The sequence below is a fragment of the Mustela putorius genome, unplaced genomic scaffold (genome assembly GCF_011764305.1).
Source record: "Mustela putorius furo isolate JIRA1106 unplaced genomic scaffold, ASM1176430v1.1 tig00003901_pilon_pilon_pilon, whole genome shotgun sequence".
Taxonomy (NCBI): domain Eukaryota; kingdom Metazoa; phylum Chordata; class Mammalia; order Carnivora; family Mustelidae; genus Mustela; species Mustela putorius.
Window position 1 is genome coordinate 14,028,312 of NW_025422049.1, and position 18,479 is coordinate 14,046,790.

The 18,479-nt window shown below is 41.5% G+C and overlaps 1 protein-coding gene across 1 annotated transcript in view; it reads left to right on the forward strand.

The window, feature by feature from the left end:
- LHFPL1 (LHFPL tetraspan subfamily member 1) overlaps nucleotides 1-13,801 on the forward strand; it is a 37,202-nt gene extending 23,401 nt beyond the window's left edge. The window contains exon 3 of the mRNA XM_004769093.3: nucleotides 12,800-13,801. Within this exon, the coding sequence (XP_004769150.1) occupies nucleotides 12,800-12,981 (182 nt within the window). The 3' untranslated portion in view covers nucleotides 12,982-13,801. The remainder of the gene's footprint in view (nucleotides 1-12,799) is intronic.
- Nucleotides 13,802-18,479: the final 4,678 nt, after the last annotated feature.

Sequence of the window (18,479 nt, forward strand, 5' to 3'; positions counted from 1 at the left end):
ACACTTCTCCAAAGAAGACATACAAATGGCTAACAGACACACGAAAAAATGTCAAAACATCATTAACCATCAGGGAAATTCAAATCAAAATCTCCTTGAGATACCACCTTACACCAGTTAGAATGGCAAAAATTGACAAGGCAAGAAACAACAAATGTTGGAGAGGCTGTGGAGAAAGGGGAACCCTCTTACACTGTTGGGAACACAAGCTGGTACAGCCACCTTGGAAAACAGTGTGGAGTTTCCTCAAAAAGTTAAAAATAGAGCTACCCTATGACCCAGCAATTGCATTACTGTGTATTTACCCAAAGACACATATGTAGTGAAAAGAAGGGCCATATGCACCCCGAGGTTCATAACAGCAATGTCCACAATAGCCAAACTATGGAAAGAGCCGAAATGCCCTTCAACAGACAGATGAATAAGAAGATGTTGTCCACATATACGATGGAATATTACTCAGTGATCAGAAAACATGAATACCCAACATTGGCATCAACATGAGTGAAGCTGGAGGAGATTATGTTAAGTGAAACAAGTCAAACAGAGAAAGTCAATTATCATTTGGTTTCATTTACTTGTGGGGCATAAAGAGTAACATGGAGGTCATTAGGAAAAGGAAAGGAAAAGTGAATTGGGGAAAATTGGAGAAGGAGATGAACCACGAAAGATTGTGGACTCTGAGAAAAAAAAAACTGAGGGTTTTGGAAGGGAGTGGGGTGATGGGTGAGCCTGGTGGTGGGTATTAAGGAGGGCATGTATTGCATGGAACACTGGGTGTGGTGCATAAGCAATGAATCTTGGAACACTGAAAAAGTAAAATTAAATTAAAAAATAGATTTCAAAAAAATTATCCTGACTGATACAATGGAAATATTTAAAATTTACATTGATAATGCTAAGTGAAATAAGTCAAGCAGAGAAAGACAATTATCATATGGTTTCACTTATTTGTGTAACATAAGGAATAGTATGGAGGACATTAGGAGAAGGAAAGGAAAAGTGAAGGGGGGTGGAGAATCAAAGGGGGAGACAAACCATGAGAGACTATGGACTCTGGGAATCAAACTGAGGGTTTTAGAGGGTAGGGGGTAGGGGGATGGGTGAGCCCGGTGATGGGTATTAAGGAGGGCACATATTGCATGGATCACTGGGTGTTATATGCAAACAATGAATCATGGAACACTACATCAAAAACTAATGATGTACTGTAGGGTGACTAACATAACATAATAAAAAATTATTTTAAAAAAACTATAAAAAAGAAAGATTTATTTATTTATTTATTTATTTATTTGAGAGAGAGAGAGCATAGAAGGCAGGGGCAGAGGGAAGAGACTCCTAAACAAATTCCACAATGAGTGCAGAGTCCTATGTGAGCTGGATCTCAAGACCACAACCTGAGCTGAAACCAATAGCTGGTCACTTAACCAACTGAGCCACCCAGGGCCCCTCTCCTTATAGGTTCTTAATTCAAGTTTGACTTTTCGTCTAAAGGCTGGATGAGTTTGAACTAATGATATGGTCTCATTCAGGTGATTCCCCACTGGACTGTGCGTTGCAATCATCTGGGCCCTCTCCCCAGAAATCACAGTTCTATGTATCTCTAGCAGGGACTAGAAATCTGTATGCTAAAGCTTTCTCCAGACATTTTTTTCAAATTTCTTTTCAGCATAACAGAATTCATTGTTTATGCACCGCACCCAGTGCTCCATGCAATCCGTGCCCTCTCTAATGCCCACCACCTGGCTCCCCCAACCTCCCACCCCCCACCCCTTCAAAACCCTCAGATTGTTTTTCATAGCCCATAGTCTCTCATGGCTCATTTGTGGAAACTAGTGGATTAGCTGAAAAGTGTTTAGCTGAGAGGAGAATGGGCCCAGAGTACTGATCATTTTGGGTACTGTGCTGAGTGCTTTATATGTGTCATATCATTTGACCTTCACCACTGCTCTATGGTGTCACTTCCATTGTACCCATGGGAGAGTTGAAACTCAGAAATGTTAAATGACTTGCCCGTAGGTTCAGTTTGTAAATGACAGGTCATGGTTGCAAATAGCATTCTCTGTCATTCTCACTTAGGACCTTGTTTGTGTACCACATGATTTCTTGAGCACGTATGGGCCTGAGCTGGATTCTACTCTCTGGCTAAGTGGCAAACTTGATCAAATACTTATCTGTCTGCTCCATGGCTTTCTCTCTAATGACATTCCTGCCTCTACCTGGGACTTGATGAATGAATAAAACAAATACAAGATGATTAAATGAAATAATGAATAGGAAAAGTGCCTTGTGAATTGTAAAGTGTTATACACATGTTCGATGGTATTATTTGTGGCATTGGTTGTTTCCCAGAGATACTGGGTCCAAGGAGAGCCTTTAGGGTCTATATCTATTGGCCAATTGAGCATGGATAGAAATAGCTGATGTTCAAACCTAACCTTGCAGGTATGGGGCTAAGTCAATGGCTGGAATGAGGGAGCACTTACTTGCTTCTGAGTCCTGAGCTTTGTCGGCTTTCCTGTTCTGGCATTCTAGCATTCATAAGTGTTTGAAGATTCTGTCAAAAGTACGTAACAGTAGAGCAGTGATGTGGCTTGCTGAGGGTGGTGAGGATGTATGTACCATTGCTCCTTCCTCTTTCTGGACTCCGTCTTTGGGGTAGAGGCTGCAGTGGCTACTGTTCAGTTTTGCTGGAGGGCATCACTGTAGAAGATCAAGTCTTGATCCTGGCAGGCACAGCCCTAGAGGATGAGGCTATCCTGGTCAGCGTAGAGTGGAGGCTCTGATCGTCCCAGAAGTAGCCAGCCTCATGCTTGGAGGTAAAGTCCATGGTTCCTTCCCACTTTTGGCAAGAAGAAGGGCCTCAATGCCAACTCTTAAATCCATTGTAATCCTGGCTTTCCCCAATAAAGCCACTTAGTCCCATCAGAAAAAAAATAAGTATGTAACAGTCAATCAGTAAGCATATGATGGACACTTACTGTATATGAGATATCGAATGAGACCCTACATAATTTTAAAAGAATTCAAGAACATAGTCTTCAAGAAGCTTTGAGGAGACATTTTATATATGTCTATTTATCAAATACAACCATAATAATATCAATCCCAAATCATAATGATATCAGTCATCAGGAGGAATAAATGCTGCAATACTGCTAAGGCACATGAGAACTCTAGAACCTACCTTCTTTCTCTTAGCCTCAATTTTCATCTATATTATAGAAAACAACCCATGACTCTCTCTATATTCTTGAAGATACTGCACGCCATTCTCTTAGTATGTCTTTCATTCTGTGGCTAAAGTGATATTTCAAAAATGCAAATCTGACGTCATTCCCATTCTTTAACAATAGTTCCCCATTGCCTGCAGGAAAAAAATTCCTTAAGCATAGCCTGCAGGGACCTTGGCCATCATTTCCATCAGCACTCAAGTTCCTCCTCCTGCCCAGCCACACTGAAATACCATGTTCTTTCAAACCTTTACAACCTTGCATGTGTTCTTCCCATAGTTAGGAATACCCTTCTCGCCTTCCTCAGCTAGTTAACTCCCTACTTTTTCTTGAAAACTCCCTGCCCTCTTTCATTTGCCCTTGATGCCCCACATCTATATCGTCCTATTGCTCTATGTCATAGCACCTGTCACACTAATAGTCTGTTTACTTGTTCCATTTCAGTCTCTGGCTCCCTTTCACCCAGTCTAGCTTGTTGATCTTACCTATGCAAGAACAACGTATTTAAAGAGCTTACCACAGTGCCTTTATTAGCTGAAAAAGTTCAAGTGGATGCAATCAGAAATCTATCAAGCAGATGCTAGAGGACAGGGGCCAATTTCTTAGAGGCCAAGTATCTTACAGAGCTCATGCTGAGTCAGGCTGGTCTAGTACTTGGTTTTTGACTAGTCCTTTGGGGAGAGTACCTATCTTAGTCTATTTGGACAGCTGTGAAAGATGCTCAAGACCGGATGGCTTACAAAAAACAGAACTATATTTCTCAGAGTTCTGGAGGCTAAGAAGTCCAAGATCAGGGCGGCAGCAGATTTAGTGTCTGGTGAATTTTTTCTTCCTGATTCATATTTGTCAGTCTTCTCACTGTGTCCTCACATGGAAGAAGGGGGTAAGGGAGCTCATTGGGGTCCCTTTTATAAGGGCACTACTCCCATTTATTAAGGCTTCACCCTTGTGATCCAATCGTCTCTTAAAAGCTCCACCTCCAAATACCAATATATTGCATGTTAGAAGTTAACATGAGTTTTGGGGGACATGAACATTCAGTCTACAGCAATTCCCAAAGCTCTTCTGAAATGTTTCTTCAAGTCTAGTCTGATGGGCTATATAAAAAACAACACAGAGTGACATGAAGGTTTATTCAGGGGTAGGTGGGGGCCAATCTTGAGAAAGACACAGAAGCCCAATCTAAGCTGACCTGAGACTTAATTACTCCCTTTTATTACCCACTGAAGAAAAAGATGATCAGAGTAGTTAAACTCAGGATAGCTATGCAGGAAATAACATAAATAGGAAAGACTGGTTGGTAACATACAAGGATGGGTCAGAAGCAAATGCTTACTTGTATCAGGAAAGATTTCAATGGAAGGACTCAATGTTTTTGGCAGAAGTGTATGAGAAAAAAAAAATTCAACCCTATCAGGGCATCTCTGTTACCATGAGGATTTGATTCTTGACTGAGTGCTACCTTGACTTTCTAGGAAGTGGCTAGAAATAGTGGCTACTAACAAAAAACACGTTTACCTAAATTGAATTACATTTCCAAAGGATTTTTTGTTTTGCCTTTTTATCTGGCAAGGGAGCCTGACAGGCTTATGGAATCTTTAATAGGTTCTGGGCCTCCAATCCGGGCTGCTGTTGAAATTCATGCCCAGCCTGGAGAGTGAGAAGAAAGCTGTCCTCATAGCTTTGGCTATCTTTTTGTTGGGGGCTATAGTGGGGTAGGGGATGGATAGGGTGTTTTGCAATTGCCCTTGAATTCATTGGCTTTGCTTTATTTTTTACAATTATTCATCTGTGCTGGACCTAGCAGAGAAAGTTCTCTCCTCATTTAGCTTGGCTGCATTGAAAATATTTTTATGCTGCTACCTATGGAGACCCTATAGTTAGCAGTATCTCTCTGAACAGATGGGACCACCAGCTTCTTCCAAACTCTTGCTGCCTGCTTAACACAAAATGCAGATCCCCATGGCAAAAATATGTTGAATAAGCAAATAACAACCCTATACTTCCCCCCACCATACACACCAAACAGCAGTTTGGGAGGTGGGTTGCAGTCCTGGTTTCATAAGCTCAGATGGTGCTGCAGTGATGGGAAGAGCAGCTGATTTTCCTGAGCTGGGTCTACTCTGGAAAAACCCCACCTTTATTAGGAAGAGGTCTGTTGAAGACCTCAGTCTCTCCACTCAGTCCTTATGTAACAGGTTCTCGGTGTTCTAATCTTATACTAATGTTTTCTAAATGAACTCCACCTGCCTTTCTTTTCTTCTTCTACCTACCCCCATTGACTCTCTTTTAGACTCTTTTCTTTGATCTCTCTCTAGATCTTCCCCTTTCCTTCCATAGAATTCTAAAGGAACTTAGGTATCTCTCTGTAGCTGAGGTGATTGCTCTGCAGGGCAAGTGCAGGCAACCTGGTCTGATATGACAAAGGCTGGGAAGGTCCCCCAGGTGGATCCTAGATGGACATCTCTGCATATCTATTCTATCTACTCTGGAAGGTGAGTTTGAGGGCAATATGCTGCTTCCCAATGCAGGTCCTCCTCCATCCTTGGAGTCACTTTCCCCTTTATTATGCCTATAAGACTAGAGCAGTATCTCTCAAGTTCCCTGGATATTGGAGTATATTAGATGATAAATATATTATTTTGTTAGATGATAAAACTGATGACAATATTGTTCCCTTGCGTTGTAACTTCTATACATTTACACAAATATATATTGACATGTATCCACCATCATACTATCATGCAGAGTATTTTCACTGCTCTACCAACCTCCATGCCCTGCCTATTCATCCCTTCCCAAACCTACCAACTCATGGCAACCATTGATTCTTTTATCCTCTCCATAGTTTTTTTTTCCTTTTTCAGATGTCATATAGTCAGAATCCTATAATATGCAGCCTTTTCAGATTGGCTTTTCACTTAGTAATATATATTTAAATTTTCTCCATGTTTTTCATGGCTTGATAGCTCACTTCTTTTTAGTGTTTAATAGTATTCCATTGTCTGGTTGTACTATTGTTAATTTATCCATACACCTATTGAAGGATATCTTGGTTGATTCCAAGTTTTGGCAATTATGAATAAAGTTGTTATAAACATCACTATGTAGGTTTTTGTGTGGACCTAAGTTTTCAACTCCTTTGAGTAAATACTAAAGAGCATGATTGCTGGATCATATGGTATATGTATCTTAAGTCTTATAAGAAATTGTCAAACTGTCTTCCAAAGTGGGTTTACTCTCTTTATGCCTTATCCCTCTTTCTCTAAGCAGGAATTCTTTCTTTGGATTAGTTCTCTAGCATTGTTGGCTTCTAAGCTGGCATTCTGCAAAGAGAGCATCTCTGTTAGACTCTTCCCTACTATGATTCCCAATCCTGATATCCACACCAGTACTAGACCCGACCAAAAACATCAGCCTGTGGCTTACACCTTCCAGTAGTTCATAATGATCCATTTACAGATGGCCAGACACCAATATATTTGTCCCTAAGGACATAGGGCTGGTGCTCTATGGAGGGGGGGTCAGTTTAAGTAGCAGCCAGTGACAATTTGTTCTCTAAACAGCGGAGATGTAATAATATAACTTAATGCTGAATCAAAGGAAATAGAGTCAAGCTCCAAACCATTTTGATTTGCAACTTGGAATAAAAGCAACATGTCTTGATTTAAATGTCAGGCCCACTGCTGAGTGATGATTTAATAACTTTTATGAGGGATCTTGTCACAGCAAATTCAGCACTGGAATAGAATGACTCACAGATAGAGTGTTAGAAATTATACAGAAGAGCACAAAAAGGAATAAGCTTCTCTTAGGGCTCCTCTAGAAATTTTTGCATGAAGCTAATTTGTAGTTAGGACCTCTTTTCTCCCCTTATCCTACTGCCCAGTCTTTCTCTTCACAGATACCTATGCATGTATGTAGAGACAATCCCCAGCTGTGATGTTAGCTCACTGAATTATTTTCTGAGGACATGAGAACAATTCTAGCATGGAGGCTCAGAACTGGTTCAGTCAGTCTGAAAGGTGAGGCAGAATTGAGCCTGGTTATTTCTGAAAGGGACCTCAAGAACACATCTGGTCTTTATTGCTTTGTCTTTAGACAGATACTTAACTACTTTCTCCCATTTTAAAGGTGAGATAGCTGAAGTCCTGTGGGGTTAAGAGATTTCTTCAAAGACTCCTATCTCCTGATTCTCAGGGAATCAGTACTTTCTCCTGAATATCTTGTGAGATCTCTCTCCTTGACCTTCCCCAGCATCCCTGGGCAAGCATACTAGAATGCTCAAAGCCGACCCTGTCTCAGTTCCAGTCAGCTTCCCAAGTCAATAGGAAACCATGCACAGCTGTTCTTTAAGAAAAAGATTCTTTTCTGTTGGCCTAATTGTTCAGTTATCAAGATTCATTTTGGAGGTAATTCAAACTGTAAATATCTGGTGTTTGCCTAGATGAAGGTTTCCTAACCTCAAAAATACTGACATTTTTGGCCAGATTTTTTTTTTTTTTGTTCTCTAGCATTATGTATTTTTGGATTATGTATTGTTGGATGTGTACTAGCATCCTTGTCTTCTGGTTAACTGGTCTCTTCCTACAGTATACAACTGTTTCCAATCCCTTTCATACAAAGATTTTAAGCTAACCTTCCCAAACTCTACCTCTAGCTCAGTCTTTCCTAATGGGAAGCAAGCCACTCCACTCCCATCCCCATGGATACTTGATAATATCTGTCAATATTTTCAGTTTCCACACTCAGGAGGGAGGGATAAGGTGCAGACATCTAGTAGGTAGAGGCCAGTGTGTTACAATGCACAAGACAAACCTCCCCCTCCACTCCCATACAACAAAGATTTTTTTGGCCCAAAATATCTTTAGTGCCAAGGCTGAGGAACCTTGTTCTATCATTTCATCCTCTGGTCAGAAAATTTCCATTGTTCCCCATTGTTTGTGGGAAAGATGCCAGATTTCACAAGTCCTCCTGGTCTATATTCAGCTTATTATTTGCCAACTACAGCTCCTTTTCTGAAGCAACTCTGAATGGGGTACTGTTTTTGAAATGTGTTGTCAGCTTTCTCGCTTACATAACTTTGGTCACACCAACCACTCCAACTGCATAGAATGCCCACTTCCCACTGCTAAAGTCAAGTTGAAATGCTTTCTTCTCTATGAAACACTACACCAAGCCTAAATTCTCTCAGATACAAATAATTATTTTCCTAGATGTTCCTGTAGTATTTCCATGTTCTTAAGGCATTTATCATGTTCATAGTAGAATGGAAATTTTGAGTTGGAAGGGGCTTTTAAAAATCTGTCCAGCAATGGGGCACTTGGGTGGCTCAGTCAGTTAGACATTTGCCTTTGGCTCAGGTCACGATCTCAGGACCCTGGGATTGAGCCCCACATTGGACTCCCTGCTCAGTGTGGAGTTTGCTTCTACCTCTCCCTCTCTCCCTCTGCATTCTCTCTCTCTTTCTCTCTCTCTCCTCATTCTCTCTTAAGTAAATAAATAAATCTTTTTAAAAAATCTGTCCAGAAAAATTCCCTTCACTTAAAGAAAAGGAAACTGAGACCCAGAGAGCTGAAGTGATCAGTTGAAGGCATACTTTCCCATAAGTCTTGGACCATAGTAACTTGTATCCTTGGCTCCACTCTACTAGCATGGCTGAAATAGATGACCATGGACTTTCAGTCTTGGCACTCACATCTGAATTCTGACACTTGTAAGTCAACAGAGTGACTTTCCTTTCTGAGATTCTGTTTTCTCAGCTGTTAATGAAAATTAACTGTTGTGAGAATTGAATGAGATGGTGTATTCAAAATATCTGGCACGTGGTAGGTACTTAATAAAATATTTGTTACATGAATAGAATAATAAACAGTGCTTTAGGGAGTGGGACTTAGGGATTGGTGATGGTCCATGGGACTTCACTAAAAGGTGACTGGAGGTAAAGTGTGGTATCTCATTATCACTGCTCTCTATTTTGTACCTTTCCATTCGAAACACAAATTCCTCTGTAGGCCATCATACCAGTATCCACGCTTTCTGTGGAGTATGTGAATACTGACAGTTCCTTTCAACTTGAAGACATAGTTCTGGAAAATTTTGCTTTGTTCTACCCCTTTGCAATGCTACTGGTATAACCTCTCTATTCCCTCAAGCAAATAACAGGTAGGGTTGTGGGGAAGGGTTGGATAGAAGATATGTTTCCTCCATTTCTCTTTGGTTGCCTCTGTGGCAGTAGCCTGGAGCTTAGGTGCTGTTCAGTGGACTAATAGGAGTCTCTGTGAGAAGAAACTGATTGCATTTGGTATGGTCATGGAAGCATTTTGGTGCTGGCTCCTAACTCTGTGATACCTAGTTCTGACATGACTTCAATAAGATTGATTGAAGCCCTTCTAGCCAGCTCTTCACTCTGGAGCTACCCACTCTGTCAGCTTTCTTCCTGCCTGGGGCTTTGGGGTAATGTCATGCTATACATTTATTCCTTTCATTTACAGAAACAAGTCTTTCCCTGATCCTAGGTTGCATGTATCTAATAAAAATATCCCTGCTACTCTAATAGGGGGATGACTTGACAAGTAACTGAAGAAACAGAGTGAGACTTCTGATACCTTGTCTAGATTAGACTGGGAGCATGCCAGAGAAAAGGAAATTGCCTGACAGTGGGTCCACTCCAGGGCTGGCTCCTTCTACTCTATCATGTGAGCACAGGAGATTTTGGTTAGGAGGGCTATGGGAGAAGCTCAGGTAAATGTATTACTAATTAACTTAGGAACCCCCTCTTTAGGGTTTATAGGTCAAGGGTCCTCTAAGAGGAAAAAATGGCTTTTGGGAGGGTGAGGAAACCAGTAGAGAGGACAGAGTACCACTTTGAGAGTAAAGAGATTTGGTCTGGATCCCTGCCTCTACCTCTCTGCTTCTGAGAGAGTTCCTAGGGCTATGAACTAAGCATCACATTCATATCTGTGAACTGGGTAAAATACAACCTTCAAGCTTCTTCCTGAGGATGGTGGCAGTTGAAGGTTTGCCCATATGTAGAGTTTTCACCTTGTGAAACTGAAAGCATTATATAAAATTCCCTTTTTTTAGTGAATAAGTATGTGTGTATGTTTAAAAGGAGGTGTGACAAGGTAGACAGAGGATACAAATTTATTGGCTGATTACCTCAGTATGGTATTCTTCAGTTTACCTTTTCCAGAGGCCCACCATTATTGTTCATGTTGAGGCCACTTTGTGGATAGTTGAATTATTTTCTCTAAGAAGGGTTCACTTTCAAATTCACTCTAAGGATTGCATTGTTTCCATATCTACTATAGTTTGGCTCTCAGTCTAATTTTGGGTGGGACCATGGGATTTCAAGAGTTATATGACTGCCTCCATCTATTGGTAAAATATTGTCTCTTCTGAAGAACTAAACTTTGACATTATCATGGCAGGGGATAAGGGATTCAAGTACAGAAGGAAGTATACAGAGTACTAACAAGAACCTTTGATGAAGGAATCTGACTTAGGAGGTCAGTTATTAATGATTGGGCTGAGCTTTGAAGAATGACTGAAAACTGACTAGGCAAAGAGAGTGGTGGGAAGTATTTGTGCACATGTCCATATGCAGTAAGCAATTTAAGCAAGAAAGTAGGCATAGGTCTTATGATGGGAAGAGCTGTAGCACATTCCAGAAACAAATAGAATAATACTACAGCTGGTTTCATAACTTTAATAAAAAATTTAAGCCATAGATTTGTATGTTGAGGATTAAAAATGCAAGTGTATCCATATTTGGAGTATTGTTAGGCTAACACATGCACAGTAAGCACTCACTACTAATAGAGCTTAGGAGATACTATCAAGAAAAAAACAAATACATCTGCACTATTGAGTCAACAGTCTAGAAGTGGGTAAAGGGCAGATGAAAAATATGTCACATGCAAAGTTTCCTCCCAACATTTTATCCAACAGGTACACCCATGTAAGGGATATAGATCAACTCCTAGAGGGCTACTTGGTTGAGGTGACTTGAGCCCACTGGGATTAATCTGGAAAAGTTTCCTGGAAGTCCTGGATAGTGTCCTGAGGAAGATATGAATTGATGAATAAGAGGGAAGAAGCTATTTCTGGCAGGAGAGACATTATGGATAATACCTTGGTGGTGGTAGGAACACTATTTCTGAGGTGAGAAATTTGGGATAAATTAGGCTGGCCTGAATGGAAGAGCGAAGAGCCTAGCTTGAGGCCATGCTATATTCTTTATGTGACATGCCAAATAGTCAATTAAAAGAAGGAAAATTAAAGCACCATGTGAACAAAAGCAATTGGTTATTAAAAAGTAAGTTATCGGGCACCTGGGTGGATCAGTGGGTTAAGCCTCTGGCTTCAGCTCAGGTCATGATCTCAGGGTCCAGGGATCCAGCCCTGCATGGGGCTCTCTGCTCAGTGGGGAGCCTGCTTTCCTGTTCTCTTTCTGCCTGTCTCTCTGCATACTTGTGATCCCTCTCTCTCTGTCAAATAAATAAATAAAATCTTTTAAAAAAGTAAGTTATCAACATCAGTCTTGACATCTCCAGGTAACTGACAATGGTCAGGACTAGCTTTCTGTAGGACTGTGAGGTAGGTGAAGGTCACTGTCTACCTCTTTTCTCAAGGCCCTTCTACAATTTTCTATCACTGCATCTTCTCCAGTTTCTGGCGTCTTGTTTGCTTAGACACTTTATTTTAACAATTAGTTGTTACTCTATTCCCTTATAAATTAATAGCTCTCCTTTCTTTGGGCATTGACATTTTCTGAGGGAAAATTCTCTGAGAAAACATAAATACTTCAAAGGACAGAATCTACCTCTGATAGAAAGGCAGGTGGTGGAGTGGATGTTTTTGTTCAGGTGACCTTCCCTATTACCCTTTAAATTGAAACTACTGCTTTACAAGCTTGACCTTGATTCTAATATATTTCTTCCTTGGATACTGAAAGGGTAGGTTAAGATAGAGGCATGTAACAAGGGGAAATGGATTTTTATTTATTTTTGTGCCTGTCAAATCTCCTGATGGTGTAGAATACAATTCTTTGGAAATAAACTGTGCACGGCTGTACATCGATGTTGTGAAAAAGGTAAAGCTTTAGAGTCAAGATTAACCAGAGTTTATATTCTGACTCTATTGCTGTCTAGCTCTCTGATTTTTCACAATTAACTTAATCTGTGCCTCAGTTACCTCATCTTATATAAAACAGAGATAATAAGAGTGCATTTCTCATATAGTTACTGTAATGGTCAATGAGATGTATGTCTCGGGAGTTTAGCATAATTCTTGACACTTGATCAAATTGTTCTTGTCATCAGTTTCATTATGGCACCATCACCGCTACCACCCATACCACCTCCAGATTCCTACTATAACAGAACAAAATTCTATAACTTCTTGGTAAAGCAAATACCAACCATCAGCAAAAGAGGAAAGAGGGAAACAGGAGGCCCAGTTGCACTCACTGTTTCATATTCTCACATTAACTTTAATACCCCAAGGAAAATGTATGAGAAGACAACCCAACCCTCATGTCTCTGTCCCTATTTCTACAGGTACCTGTCGGCTTGGCTGGGCCTATTACTGTGCTGGAGGTGGAGCAGCTGCAGCCATGTTGATCTGCACTTGGCTCTCTTGCTTTGCTGGAAGAAACCCCAAGCCTGTCATGTTGGCAGAAAACATCATGAGGAACACCAATTCTTATGCCATGGAGCTTGACCATTGCCTCAAATCTTGAGGTGCGGCAGAAGATTGGAGAGGGTGGGAAAAAGAAAGGAAGATGGCCTTGAGAAGAGGCACTAAGACTGGGCCACTTGCTAACCACCTGCTAGTAGTGTAGCCTCATGTTTGCATGCTTTTTAAGTCACCAGTCACTCAATTTCACTTTCCCTTAAGCCAGTGGGTCAGTGCTTATTTACAAAATTCATCAAGAACAATGATTCTCTCAAATGTTTGCCTAACTGGTGAGTACCCACTAGCCCTCAAGTCCCAAAGTGTTCCTTTGTGCAAAATAAGGAGAAAACCTCACCTGGAAGGTAACTTCATGATCAAGCAGATCTTTAGAGTTCTACAGATCCTGTCTATCACTTAAAGGTTGTGTAAGAGCACATGTGCAGGGAAGGACCAGGAGATGAACAGGGCTGGCTCCTACCATTCCATGCATATGGCTCTCCCCCTGGTTTTTACTGCCATATCCAAACATCTATGGAGTGCCACTGCTCAATTTTTTGTGACTTTCTCTGGACTGTACCTTGACTCTTCCTACTCTCTCCTGCTTCTCTTCCTTTCCAGTTGTGGGGAAGCTTGTGGGGGAGGAGTACTCCCATTGGGGAAAATACTAATCAAGGATGACTGCATGTAGTCTAAGACCCCTTCCTTATTATGCTTTAGAATATTCATAAGAGTTCATTTTGTGTTCTGGCTGGGTGACTGGCAATAATTTAGTGGCAAGTATTGCCTAGTCCCTTATAGATACAGAGATGATGTTCATCCAATGTTCGGAGCAGAGACTAGCATTTGTTGTACATTCAATAAACATGAATTCACAATGATGATAAGGATATTTCTGCTGGCTCCTTATTAAAATTTCTATTAGAGTTCATTTTTATTGATTAAGAAATTCACAGTGGCCTTTTGCTCCAATAGTCATTCCTAACATAATATAAGTTTCTCTGCCTATTTCAGAGTCTGGTCATCAAATTCTTTCCCCTCCATCTGGGGTGAATTAGACATGAAAGAACACAGCTTTGGTGTTACCTCGGGTGGATGTATTTTTAGGGCTGGCCTCCATTCCATCTGTGCTCAAGTCTGATGGATGGTGTAGATGAACCTGGTGTCTCCCAGGAACAAAATTCGTCTATCTCACTCCATTTAGTTCAGGCCAGCTCTATTGTTCCATAACTACAGCTTTAGGGATTAGGGAGAGCTAGGGCTCAAAACACCAACTCATCTCTTTCTATCCTTGATCACTCCAGAGTGGTTTGGGTACAGCCCCACATGGAAGGGAAGAAATGGCAAAAACTGGCCTCATTAGTTACATGCCATTTCAAGAAGGGTCAGGGTCCTGATATTGACCTTACATAGGTAAGTGACTTCAAGCATATATTTCATTCATGAGCTCATTCATTAATCTAGTAACTCATTCAGGACACATCTCTTGAGTATACTTCTAGATGCTGCATTCTGTGCTAATTGCTGTGGGTGAAGGAAGAAGAAACACTTTCTCACCCTAAAAGAGAGAGTGGTAGGCATTGACAGACATATAGATAAATAATGGCCAGTGTGTTAAGTGCTAGTAAGTGAAGAAGAGGGGGCTAAACGATCATGCAGAGAAGTTATTAAATCAACTTGGAGTGAAGGGATTCATGAGAAAATTTTATAGAAAAGATGATGCTTAAAATAAGTCTGAGAGCTGAATAGGGGCAGTTAGCAAAAGCAAGAGTGTAGTAGGAAAAGGAGCAGGGGCATGAAGACATCAAAGAATATGGCATCATCATGAAAGCAATGAACAGGGTTGTAAAATGGGTGGTGACAAAAAAATGAAGCTGAAAAGGGAGATACTACCCAGATTCCATGAGGCTTTCTAGACCAGGATAAAGAATTTGGATTTTATCCTAAAGGAGCACCACAGAAAGGGAAGCAATATGAACATATTTGTGTTTTTTCAAAGATCAGTTTGATGACAGTAAGGAGAAAGAGAGCAGGGAGAAACTGGAGTTATTTCAGTAACCCAAGCGTAAAATATCCAGTCCTGACTAAGGTAGTAACTGTGGGGCTTGAGCAGGTGGATGAATTTGGAAGAAACTATATTAGGTTAGGTCCCATAGCACGTAGTCTAATGGATATGTATAGGTGAGGGTGCAAGTGAAAGTTTGGGATGACCACTTTGGGATACTGGTGGTTCTTATTACCAAGTTGAGGAATACTAGAGGAATAACGTAATAAGGAACTGATGATTAAATTCACATCGAAAATTATCTTCCTTGGGGCACCTGGGTGGCTCAGTGGGTTGAGCCTCTGCCTTTGACTCATGATCTCAGGGTCCTGGGATGGAGCCCCGCATTCGGGCTCTCTGCTTGGTGGGGAGCCTGCTTCCTCCTCTCTCTCTGCCTGTCTCTTGGCCAACTTGTGATCTCTGTCTGTTAAATACATAAATAAAATCTTTAAAAAAATTATCTTCCTCATGGAACTAGATTGTTTAAGATAAGGCAATTTGAACACACCTCATTGGAAGGGAAACTGTTGTAGTTGGTTTTGCACGTATAAGAAAGATGACCAAGAAGACGACTAAGAACAGATAAAACAAAAATGGAACCAGTTCAAGCCTCATTTTTATTATATAGACAAAGTAATGCAACTTTAATTTAGGAAACCCCAAGATATGGATAAGAGCTCAAGTATCTGAGAAAAGGCAAACCACTCTCCTTAGAAAAGACAGATCAGGTGATATGTCTTCTTAGGATAGGGAACCTCCTGGAATTCTGTGGGATGGAATTTGTGGAAGTGTTATAAGTCTTTAAGCTACGGTTTTGGTGAGAAACAGATGGCATACTCAGTAAGGTATACTTAACTGGGATGAGCTTAATGCAAGGGCCATTTGTGGTGGTATGTGCAGGATTAAAGGAAACTGCCAGTGCTTGTGGGACATAAAAATACTATGAACAGTGGGGAGCTGTTATCACCTGTAAGCCTGAAAGGGTAAGGGGAAGAAACTGTTATTGGAACCCAGAAAGAGCTATACAGGTGCAAGAGCGGGGCTGGCTGATAAGAGCTTTGGTTTAGGTAGCACAATGTGGACTCAGCTTAAATGCAACACATCTGGGAGGGAGACGGGGGCATAAACTCTGCATATCTCACTCTCTTACCACTCTGATCTCCTGTCAGTGTCCACCATTATCCAGACCCAGCCAGATGCCAGCTGCTAAGGAAGCCTGTTGCTACAGTCCACTGAAGTCAGCTTTGGCACAGAACATGGCAGAGAAGGGTAGAGAATAGACCTGGGGGGGGAGGGTGTGTGTGAAGGGCAAATGGAAAATAACAGTGCAGGGAGTGTACTTGGCCCTTGACAATGTCATTCCCTTACACAGTGCTCCCCAGGAAGCCTTTGCTTTGTTGCCCTCCATGGCACAGACACCCAAACACACTGCGAAGTAGTTATACCCTAGAGAGGAGACTGGTCAGGAAGGAGTTAATTCCAAAGAACCATTTTAAATGACTTTCACCTCTTATAAGGTACTAGTTAGTTGGAATGTTTCCTCTCCTTTTCCAGAGAAAGGAGATAGGATTTAAAAGGGATTTCTTTTTTTCCTGTAAGGAAGCTAGGCCTACAGGGTCTTCTACTTAAAAGGGATCCAGCCCCTTGTTCAATTTTAATTTCAATTCCTTTCTGTCTGTGTATGGTTTCTTTGCTGTCAAGCCTTGTTATTGTGTAGATGTCTGACTAGCCTGTTCCCCATCCCCACCCCCACTGTGGCCTGGAATAGGCTCTTGAAAGCTAAGCCTGCCTCCTCTGGCTGTTGTTGAACAGAGAGGAAGGAGAAATGACTCAAGTGAGAGACTGTGGCAGTGATGCTCCTTACCTGTGTACACAGGTGACTCCTGGAAACACAGAGATCTTCCTGAGAGGGGTGACAGGAGGGAGGCTATTCACCTAGACAAGCTCACAATCCACTGAGTATTTCATAAGAGCCCATTAGCAGGACTTTCTTTCAGGAAAAAATGCCAGATTGACAGTAACTGCCCCCATTCACATGCCTTCATGTCTGTAGAGTTACAGTTTTTCCACCTGGGGTGGCCCTTGGTATACTGCAAATGTTAAGTCACTCAGGTGTGTCTTAGGTGATCTTGTCCCTCATTATTCCTGGTCCCAGTGGAGTAGCTGCCTCCATTCACTTGCAGCTACTTGTGATCCGGCACTGATATCCTGCCTTGCCGAGGTGGAAAGGAAATGAAGACGAAAAGACTCTGACCTCTGAGTAAGGGGTTTCTGGTTTCTGCAAGAATTGGTGACCATATGGGGTTTTTGCTAGATGAGGGGAAACCCTGAGAAGATGAGGGCATGAGGAAGCTCCTGAGAAGCACAGGCTTCAAGAATTGTCAAACAAGGTGCACAAAGAGGGAGGGCCTGGCCCCTTCATATGTGATAAAGACACTTTCTTTGGTCTGGCTTTCACTTTTGGTAGAAATACTAATGTGGAGAAACTTCAGGATGGTATTTGGTCCCAAGGCAGCCTGTTGGTGGGAAGGGGGTAGGAAGTTTCAAGAAGATAGTGAATGCGTTTTGTAAAAGATGGAAGGCATCCCCCTTGGTGGTTTGAAGGGAAAGGTGTGCTATTTCTAGAATGCATTATCAACCTCTTACCAGGCCCAGTAAATTTTCTTAGCAGACAGGAAGCAGGACCCTTTCAAGGACTCATCTCCACTCCATGCCCTTGGTTTAAAAGCATGAGCTTAAGATATTTATTACTGGCCTCTTTTTCAGATGTAGAGATATGTATTTTCAGCTTCAATTTTCATTTTGTCTACTTATGAGATTAGGCTCTCGCAGGGTTGATCTCTCCTCTGAATGCATTGAACCCCCACTGAGTCCTCAAAGCTAAAAGCAAAATAAACAGTTGCTATGTGTGCACACAAATGATTTAGATTTTCATTATACAGAGCTGCTGATATGTCAGGAGGCAGAAGTAGGGGGAGACAAAATGCTTGGTTTTGACTGCAGCACTGTATCCTATTCCTTCCTTCCTCTCTAGAAAGGAGGACCTAGAGAACAGTACTTGGGAAAGGGAGACATTGGAGTCAGCTGGCATCCATGAGGGCAGCCCACAATGCTGTCTTCTTTTGATGTACAGCCCCCACTTCCTGGAGAGATGGTGGCAACAACAGAAAGGAAACAAAGTTGGTAGAAAGGTCAAAGGGAATAAAAGGAGAATAGATAAATAGGTAAATATTGGAATTATTCCAGAGACATGTTGCTTCTTCCCAATGTGGCCTATTAGAATCTCACTTGGTGGCGGTGCCTGGGTGACTTAGTCATTTAAATGTCTGTCCTCTGCTCAGGTTATGATCCCAGAGTCCTGGGACCAAGCCCTGCATTGGAGTCCCTTCTCAATGGGGAGTCTGCTTCTTTCTGCCTGCCACTCCCCCTGCTTGTGCGAGATCTCTCTCTCTCTCTTTCTGTCAAATAAATAAATTCTTTTTTTAAAAAAAAGAATCTCATTTGGGGAATTTTGCAATTTT